This window comes from Lepidochelys olivacea (assembly GCF_965140295.1).
Source record: "Lepidochelys olivacea isolate rLepOli2 genome assembly, chromosome: 1".
NCBI classification, from domain to species: Eukaryota; Metazoa; Chordata; order Testudines; family Cheloniidae; genus Lepidochelys; species Lepidochelys olivacea.
The window spans coordinates 18,387,886-18,398,114 of NC_140411.1; the positions used below are offsets into that span (position 1 = coordinate 18,387,886).

Below are 10,229 nucleotides of genomic sequence, written 5' to 3' on the forward strand. Positions count from 1 at the left end.
TTAGCAAATCCAGTCCTTAGTATCCAGTTAGTTTCACAGTTTCCTCCCCATGCCCAGTCTATTAGTCAGTTTCTCCCTTAATGAAAAGGCCCTTGTCCACATCAATGGGAGAGTAGAGAACACCTTAAAAACAGAGATGACTTTAGAAAAAATAGCAGAAAATACAGTTTGAAATGTGCTCTGTCAGAAATGGGAATATTTTGAAATTAGTCATTTTCCAAAAGGCATCCTGTGAGCTTGACTGTTAAGTGCAATAACATACCAGAGTATCACAGGGTCCTACTACACGAATATTTTCAGCTTTCAATTCCACATTTTGCATCCTATGAAGACTTTTTACCAGTTTCCCTTGCACTTCCACCGCGCTTCCAAAAGTCAGATCTCTGGAAAAAACATCAACAACAACAATGTATCACTATGGGCCTGACATAAAGCCCACTGAATTCAAGGAACCCATGCTGACTTATTTGGGTTAATTTAGATCAAGTCCTACGCTTACCGTATCTATTATCACAAATAGGCAGCTTGTTACAATTTGATTGCTATATTTTATTCACATGGCATGCAATATATCCCCCATGGAAAGAATCTGAGCTCAGCATGTGTGTATCTGAACCCCTGATTCCAAAAGTCTGGATATTTTAAATTATTTGATGTATAAACCACCAAGCTGTCCATCATACAAGAAATAAACTGCACAGGATCTTCTTCTGTAGCTGAAAATTAATGACGCCTAAATGTTTATTTTCATTAGAAGCAAGCTCTCCATGACTGATCCAAGATGAGCCCCAATGTCTGTTCATAAGGACAGGCCTCAAGGTTTGCCAGCCCCTTTGTGCTCTGTCTTGCGCTGAGCCTGCAAAAGTGGTGCCTCAGCTCACTGGCGCAAAAGGCAGGAAAAGACTAAGGAGCTTACAGAAGAGATCCGGTTGAGGAAAGGCTAACATGGCAACCCTAGCTTCTGGTAAGGTACAGCCTGACCTACACAGGAAGAATAAGCGGCATGGGAAGCCACACCATGGAAAAAACACTATGAAACCTGGCCCCAATGAATCAATAGGAATTTTGCCACCGATTTCAGTGGAGACAAAATTTCAATTTACAAGTGCCCCCTACTTCCTACTCCCTTCAGAACCAGTTAACCCAGCTCCTTAACTGATAGCTATTGAACCCACCAAGTGCAACACCCTCAGCAACTGCTGAACGCACTGCCCCTGCAGCACTCACATCCCTGCTGCCACCAGGCCTGGGAATCAATGCCCTTAGTCTAAGACAGGGTGCAGCTGAGCCTTACAACCACATCGTCAACCCTTTTCAGCCACGAATCTGCACAGAAATTTCTTTAAATACGTAAAATCTGCAAACCTATGTTCCAAGGTCGGGTCAGCTACAACCTGGAGGCTTTCCAAAGAACTGCCATCATTTATGTGTAGGAACAAAACCTCTTTCTGGGACCGGACAGAACGAACCCAGCCCTGGAGGAGGAAGAAAACAAAAGTTGGTGGTTGCCTTGTTTGAACTCAATCTAGTTATAAGCAGGACCCAACTGACATTGAGCAAGTCATTGCTCAGTGGTTTGAGCACTGGCCTGCTAAACCCAGGGTTGTGAGTTCAATCCTTGAGGGGGCCATTTGGGATCTGGGGCAAAAATTGGGGATTGGTCCTGGTTTGAGCAGGGGGTTGGACTAGATGACCTCCTGAGGTCCCTTCCAACCCTGATATTCTATGATTTCGAGCCTGATCCAACTCCCATTGGAGTCAATGGAAAGATTCCCTTCGGGCCCAATTCCAATGAAATCAGTGGTAGTTTTACTATAGATTTCAAAGCAAGTAGGAGTAGATCCTGAGGGAGAGACACCTCAACATTTCGCCTCAGCACAATAGGGATTCACCTGAGTCACCATGGAGCTGGGAAGATTAAAGTCAGTGACAGACTTTGAAGATGAAAAGCATTCCATAAATGCTATATCATTATGTCCCTTGTAAACACTCCTTATTGCAACAACAGAGACAATCAGAACACCATTCCTTCAAAGGGCAGTGTCATGGTAATTCTTATGTATTGTTATTCTTCACTGCTATGTACAACCATCTGCGGGAAGCCTGAAACTGAAATCTGTTTCCTAATTGGCTATTTGTCCATACCTACTGTGAACACGTACTGCCTTAATAAAGAGGCCAATATCAAGGAGATTAGGTCCAGAACGTAGGCTTTGTTTAAGGGAAAAAAATCAAAACCAATTAATATTACTATTATTTATATTATCATAACACCTCATCATGGACTAGAACCCATTGTGCTACGCACTCTACATATGCAGAATCCATAGAAATGTTTCACTGTTTTGGGTGGTTCTCAAATTAAAACAAAGTTTTCTAGCTGGACTTAAATTTAAAATTAAAAAATTGACAAAACCTTTGTTAGCACAGAGTTAAAGTTGCCTGGTGATAACATGCACCCTTCCAGAATGTCCAGTTCAGCAAAACTCACATTTGTGAAAACAAGGAAATCACAGAATTAAGATAAATGCCCATGAAACCTTGATTCTGTCCCCCTGGAGCTAGCAATAGTCCTTAAGAATTATCTTCATGCACTCCAGCTGCATTCACTGTGTGAGGTGTGGCTGTACTGAGTGGTGAAGGAATAAGATACAGCAGCTTAGAAGAGCTCTAATTGTGATACAAGGTGATCTGGGCCACTGTGGCCCTCTGGGGGTGTACGTGAGCTCCTCTTTCTGAGGCCTGTATGTGTGATCAAAGTTAAAAAATGCATATGAACTTTGGGAGATATATCTCATTTCATCACTGTGTTATATAGGCTGTGTCATTAGAAGAGCCCAAAGATCATTAGCAGTGCAGTGGAGATGAGTGTGGCACGGAAGTTTTATTAAGGGGAAGCAAAAGTAGAGCATTTGATGGTATTCTACAGTTCAAGGTCTTGTAAAATGTAGCAGAGGCGGTGTTCAATTTGTGGAACAGGCTAAGTATAGGGCGCTCCTGTTCCCTATAGGGCAAAGGGAGAATGTGAGTATGTGTTACAGGCTTATTGGGGCACCACTCAAAGCCCCTCCTGCCATTGCCCCACGACTGTTTTTAGTGCACTAGCGAGACCAGAACCAGCATGGGTATGTCTCCTCCAGCTGGAATTTACATCTTCAGTTCAAAGGCAGGCAGGCAGCCGCAGAGCCCAACCAGCTACTCTGGAGAAGCCTCTGCAAGAAGATGATCTTCAGAAACGGCAGAGCTACAGGAGTAAGAAGAACTTCACAGAAATGACTACGTGAATTAACAACATAAAACCCCCCACCGACCTGGACTTTAATATCACGATTCACCTCCTGGGCCCCTAGCGCCTCGCGGACCCTCAGCTTCGCAGCCTGCGCGGGCTTGGGACAAGGAGCAGAGGAGCAAGGGCGAAGAGCCAGGAGCAGACACCGGGCCCCAAACATCGCCGAAGGCCTGCCGCACCTGCCCCGCCGCGGCTAACAGCCGAGACCCGCCTCAGACCGCGCCCCTCCTGCCTCCCGACGCCGCTCCCACGTCGGTCTCCCCGCGCCCCCTGCCGCGCCCGCCCGCCAGCCCCCTGCAGCCACCCCTCCGGGCAACGGAAAGAGACTCCACGCAGCCTCCGCTGCCCTGTTCTCAGATGCCCCCGCCCTACCCCCAGGGCCAGCTGCGCCCCGCCCCGCCGCCGCCCCCTATCTCCAGAGGGCTCCCAGGCCCAGCTGCCCCTACTCGTCCTGTCTCGCGGTGGGCCCTGCCCCGCGGCTCCAGGAGGCCAGGGCCCGCCCAGGCCGCCGCAGCCGCTCTGCCCGGAGGAGGGGGCGGGGGAGGAAGGCCCCGCGTAAAGCGCCCGGGGCCCCGGCCCGCTCTACCCACGTGAGGCCAAAGCAAGCAGGCGGCACCGCGCGCTCACGTGACCCCTCGCGGCCAAGGTCGCCGCAAGGGGCCTCGACGAACCAATCAGGAGGCGAGGCGATGTCCGGAAGTACCTCCCGTGGGCGCAAGGTGCTCTGGGAAGTGTAGTTCGCGGCTCAGAGGCCGGGTTGCGTGCGGGGCGGGGCCGCCTCCTGTGGAGACCCCGGCGCCGGGGGCGGGGGCCAGGGCCAGGCGGGGTCGGGTCAGGTGTTGCCGAGAGGAGACGTATTATACAAATGAGCTACTTTATATGCAAATGATATGTAACGTGGTGAGGCAAAAGAAGGACGCAGGGCTCGGAGGGAAGCGGGCTCCGGACTCCTGGGTCCCAGCCCCAGAGCCCGGGCGCGGGGCGGGGCGGGGCTCCGGACTCCTGGGTCCCAGCCCAGGCAAGGGCGAGAGATCCTGTTGGAGCAGGGCAGGAGTCAGGACCCCTGGGCTCTGTTCTTGCTCCGCCACTAATCCCTGCCTAACCTCTGGGCAAGAAGACCCCATCTCTGTGCCTTCCTTGCTCATCCTAGGCCAGGGAGATAACAATTTTTGACTCTCTACCCCTGTACACTGCTCTGAGTCCCCTGGGGTGAAAGGCAGCTCTCCAGGGGCCAAGTGCTGTTAAGAGGCAGGGGTGGGACAAAGTGGGTTAAATTAACACACGCGCCTCGTGTGTCCGAGCTGCTTGGCTACTTGTTCGGCCCAGTTTGTACTTCCCTCTACAGAAACTTCTTCCTCTGAGTTTTGCAAAGAAGTTCTCATTCTGGGGGGGGGAATCCCAGTGAGACCTAGGTCTTCCTGGCCTCGCTTTTCCTGTATTCTTCCCCTTCTGAGCTGCAGTGGCTTTGGGGGCTGGGAGCTGCTGAGCGGGACCTCTAACAGAGTTACTGATGATGTGCTGAGAAACCACATGCCTCATTGCACAGACCCTCCAGGTGAGAAAAGAGTTGGTGAGCAGAGTCCCCAGCACTGGGAAAGAAGCCCCATTGGGCTCTGAGAAAGGGGAGGAGAAAAGCTTTTAATCTGCCCAGCTTTGATGATTTGCTGTTTCTCTTCTAATGCCTTCACTCACACTAAGTGCCTCTTCTCCCTCCAGCTTCTTCTGCTGCTTTACAGCCCCTCCTCTTAATTTGCCCCCAAATAGCTGATGCGTCCACATGCTACAGAAGGCCCAGGTGAACTCAGGTCTTTGAGTTTCTCTTGAAAGACCAACAAGAGGATATAGGAATCTGGGGCAGGGGAATCAGTCTGGGGCACGCGTAGTATTCTGGTGTAGCCAGTCCTGTGATCTGGCCCAACCAACCTCCCTAAGAGGTCTGTTCTCCAGTTCCACTGAATTTTCTGGGAGAGATACAGGTAATGAACACATTTTTGGATTAAATTGATAAACAGTAATAAGTCACCAGGACCAGATGGTATTCAACCAAGACTTATGGAAGAACTCAAATATGAAATTGCAGAACTACTAACTGTGGTATGTAACATCATTTAAATCAGCTTCTGTACAAGATGACAGGTTTCAGAGTAGCAGCCGTGTTAGTCTGTATTCGCAAAAAGAAAAGGAGGACTTGTGGCACCTTAGAGACTAACCAATTTATTTGAGCATAAGCTTTCATGAGCTACAGCTCACTTCATCGGATGCATAAAGTGGAAAATGCAATGAGGATTTTTTATACACACAGACCATGAAAAAATGGGTGTTTATCACTTCAAAAGATTTTCTCTCTCCCCACCCCACTCTCCTGCTGGTAATAGCTTATCTAAAGTGATCACTCTCCTTACAATGTGTATGATAATCAAGTCATTTCCAGCACAAAATCCAGGGTTTAACAAGAACGTCTGAGGAACAGTGTGTGTGTGTGGGAGGGGAGGTTAGGAAAAAACAAGGGGAAATAGGTTACGTTGCATAATGACTTAGCCACTCCCAGTCTCTATTCAAGCCTAACCTCAGCCTGGACCAGTCCACACAAGAGATCCACTTCTTGGACACTACGGTGCTAATAAGCGATGGTCACATAAACACCACCCTATACCGGAAGCCTACTGACTGCTATTCCTACCTACATGCCTCCAGCTTTCACCCAGACCACACCACACGATCCATTGTCTACAGCCAAGCTCTACAATACAACCGCATTTGCTCCAACCCCTCAGACAGAGACAAACACCTACAAGATCTCTATCAAGCATTCTTACAACTACAATACCCACCTGCTGAAGTGAAGAAACAGATTGACAGAGCCAGAAGAGTACCCAGAGGTCACCTACTACAGGACAGGCCTAACAAAGAAAATAACAGAACGCCAGTAGCCGTCACCTTCAGCCCCCAACTAAAACCTCTCCAACACATTATCAAGGATCTACAACCTATCCTGAAGGACGACCCATCACTCTCACAAATCTTGGGAGTCAGGCCAGTGCTTGCCTACAGACAGCCCCCCAACCTGAAGCGAATACTCACCAGCAACTACATACCACACAACAGAACCACTAACCCAGGAACCTATCCTTGCAACAAAGCCCGTTGCCAACTGTGCCCACATATCTATTCAGGGGACACCATCACAGGGCCTAATCACATCAGCCACACTATCAGAGGCTTGTTCACCTGCACATCTACCAATGTGATATATGCCATCATGTGCAAGCAATGCCCCTCTGCCATGTACATTGGTCAAACTGGATAGTCTCTATGTAAAAGAATAAATGGACACAAATCAGATGTCAAGAATTATAATATTCATAAACCAGTCGGAGAACACTTCAATCTCTCTGGTCACGCAATTACAGACATGAAAGTTGTGATATTACAACAGAAAAACTTCAAAACCAGACTCCAGCGAGAGACTGCTGAATTGGAATTAATTTGCAAATTGGATACCATTACCTTAGCCACTCCCAGTCTCTATTCAAGCCTAAGTCATTATGCAACGTAACCTATTTCCCCTTGTTTTTTCCTACCACCCCCCAACACTGTTCTTCAGACATTCTTGTTAAACCCTGGATTTGTGCTGGAAATGGCCCACCTTGATTATCATACACACTGTAAGGAGAGTGATCTCTTTAGATAAGCTATTACCAGCAGGAGAGTGGGGTAGGGGGAGAGAAAACCTTTTGAAGTGATAAACACCCATTTTTTCATGGACTGTGTGTATAAAAAATCCTCACTGCATTTTCCACTTTATGCATCCGATGAAGTGAGCTGTACCTCACGAAAGCTTATGCTCAAATAAATTGGTTAGTCTCTAAGGTGCCACAAGTCCTCCTTTTCTTTGTACTAGATGACTGGAAGGTAGCTAATGTGACACCAAATTTTTAAAAAGGCTCCAGAGGTGATCCTGGCAATTACTCGTTTGAAACTATAGTAAAGAACAGAATTATCAGAAACATAGATTAACATGATTTGTTGGGGAAGAGTCAACATGGATTTTATAATGGGAAATCATGCCTCGCCAATCTACTAGAATTCTTTGAGGTGGTCAACAAGCATGTGGACAAGGTGATCCAGTGGATATAGTGTACTTAGACTTTCAGAAAGCCTTTGACAAGATCCGTCACCAAAGGCTCTTAAGCAAACTAAGTAGTCATGGGATAAGAAGAAAGATCCGCTCATGGATCAGTAACTGGTTAAAAGATAGGAAACAAAGGGTAGGAATAAATAGTCAGTTTTCAGAATAGAGAGAGGTAAATAGAGGTGTCCCCCAGGGGTCTGTAGGCTACTCACCTGTGTCCTACTGTTACAGAGACCATTCCTGTGATGTCTCTCCAGTGCTCCTGGATGAAAGGCAGGGAAGGTCCCTGCTGGCATATCCTTCATCCGCTCCTCGTGTTGAGGTAGAAGTTTTGCCTCAGCTCAGCCATGGGTCAGGCAGGCAGGCTCAGCACTGACACTGAGTCAGGAGGCAGCAATATTACTGTGACTTTGGGTTTATTAACAGTTTTGCTGGTTAAACCCTGAATAGTTGGATAGTTTGGGGTTTTTTGTTTGTTTTTTTTTTGCTCAGATACCAGAGTGCTGAGTGCACATAAGAAACTATGTACGATGGATGAGCAGCCTTGAGCTGCCTAAAGTCAAAGACAGGGAGCGTATGAGGCATTAACATGAACTTCAGACTCTTGAGTCAGCTCTTCATTCAGTGCAAACGGGCACAGCTCCATTGGCTTCAGCAGAGCTATGCTGACTTCTACCAGCTGAGCATCTGGGCCTTGATCTCCACTGACACTCTCTTGAAGGGGATTGGTCAGTTATACACATAGGGAGACGTGAACTCTCTTCTAGTAACTTCTCTGAACAAGTGCATTAAAGCCGCCTCCAGCTGCTGAATTTCTCAAGAGAAAGTTGGTTTTGATATGAACCCAGAACCCTGAGCGGGGTCACATCCCTTTGTCCATCTGGCAGCTGTTAGTTAGATTGTCTGTGACAGACAAGATTTGCTTACTGCTGAAACCAAGCTGCCTTTCCGCAAACTACTCCAGTTCTCTAGGAAAGTGGCTCTGAACCTTTCCAGACTACTGTACCCCTTTCAGGAGTTTGATTTGTCTTGCCTGCCCCAAGTTTCACCTCACTTAAAAACCAGTTGCTTACAAAATCAGACATAAAAATACAAGTGTCACAACACACTATTACTGAAAAATTGCTTACTTTCTCATTTTTACCATATAATTATAAAACAAATCAATTGGAATATAAATATTGTACTTACATTTCAGTGTATAGTATATAGAGCAGTATAAACAAGTCATTGTATGAAATTTTAGTTTGTACTGACTTCACTAGTGCTTTTTATGTAACCTGCTGTAAAATAAGGCAAATATCAAGATGAGTTGATGTACCCGCGGAAGACCTCTGCATACCCCAGTGGTACATGTACCCCTGGTTGAGAACTACTGCTCTAGGAGAGTCTTGCCATGCATGGGAGTGGGGTGGGAGGAGCACTGGACCATACAGTCTCTCTGCTTTGCAGATGAGCAATAATGTGGCCAGGAAGTGCAGGAGCAGTGGGAGGGACCAGGCAGCAGCAAAATCAAATGGGAAAAGGCAGGAGAGGGCAAGAATTATTTTCGCTTTTAATTAAGCATTGCTCCAACCTTGCACAAGTCTACATTCTCAGCTTTGGGGGAATATTGTCAAAATCCCATCTCAAGATCTGCATAGGTGCTGGGAGGGTTTGTGGTTTTGAGACTCAATCTCCTTGGGCCCCCAAGGGTTAGAACATCCCTCTGTTCCTGCTAGAAATGAATGAAACACGGTTGTCCACTGGCACTTTTTGATGGATCCAGCCCAGAGCAATACATGGGTCAGGAATGGACAAAACCCAAATAGCAGGGGACCTTTCTCTGGGATGAAGGAGGGTCACCTCATCTCTCTCAGCCCTCCTCTGCACTTGTGCCCCTTTGCCAGGTTTCTCCCTCTCTGTCACAGAGAAGCCCCGAGTGAATCCTGCATGAATGACTTCTGTCATAAATATAAAGGGAAGGGTAAACCCCTTTGAAATCCCTCCTGGCCAGGGGAAAGCTCCTCTCAACTGTAAAGGGTTAAGAAGCTAAAGGTAACCTCGCTGGCACCTGACCAAAATGACCAATGAGGAGACAAGATACTTTCAAAAGCTGGGAGGAGGGAGAGAAACAAAGGGTCTGTGTCTGTCTGTAGTCGTCTTGGCTAGGGACAGAACAGGAATGGAGTCTTAGAACTTTTAGTAAGTAATCTAGCTAGGTATGTGTTAGATTATGATTTCTTTAAATGGCTGAGAAAAGAATTGTGCTGAATAGAATAACTATTTCTGTCTGTGTATCTTTTTTGTAACTTAAGGTTTTACCTAGAGGGGTTCTCTATGTTTTTGAATCTAATTACCCTGTAAGATATCTACCATCCTGATTTTACAGGGGGGATTTCTTTATTTCTATTTACTTCTATTTTTTATTAAAAGTCTTCTTGTAAAACACTGAATGCTTTTTCATTGTTCTCAGATCCAAGGGTTTGGGTCTGTGGTCACCTATGCAAATTGGTGAGGCTTTTTATCCAACATTTCCCAGGAAAGGGGGGGTGCAAGTGTTGGGAGGATTGTTCATTGTTCTTAAGATCCAAGGGTCTGGGTCTGTAGTCACCTAGGCAAATTGGTGAGGCTTTTTACCAAACCTTGTCCAGGAAGTGGGGTGCAAGGTTTTGGGAAGTATTTTGGGGGGAAGGACGCGTCCAAACAGCTCTTCCCCAGTAACCAGTATTAGTTTGGTGGTGGTAGCGGCCAGTCCAAGGATAACGGGGGTAATATTTTGTACCTTGGGGAAGTTTTGACCTAAGCTGGTAAAGATAAGCTTAGGAG

General features: G+C 46.9%; 1 protein-coding gene across 2 annotated transcripts in view; it reads right to left on the minus strand.

The window, feature by feature from the left end:
* NARS2 (asparaginyl-tRNA synthetase 2, mitochondrial) overlaps positions 1–3,539 on the minus strand; it is a 90,633-nt gene extending 87,094 nt beyond the window's left edge. For both annotated transcript variants that reach the window (XM_084646500.1, XM_084646499.1), the window contains exons 1-3: positions 3,312–3,539; positions 1,366–1,475; positions 263–383 (exon numbers count right to left, since the gene is read on the minus strand). In XM_084646500.1, the coding sequence (XP_084502626.1) occupies positions 263–383; positions 1,366–1,475; positions 3,312–3,449 (369 nt within the window). In that variant the 5' untranslated portion in view covers positions 3,450–3,539. The remainder of the gene's footprint in view (positions 1–262; positions 384–1,365; positions 1,476–3,311) is intronic.
* Between the last annotated feature and the right edge of the window lie 6,690 nt (positions 3,540–10,229).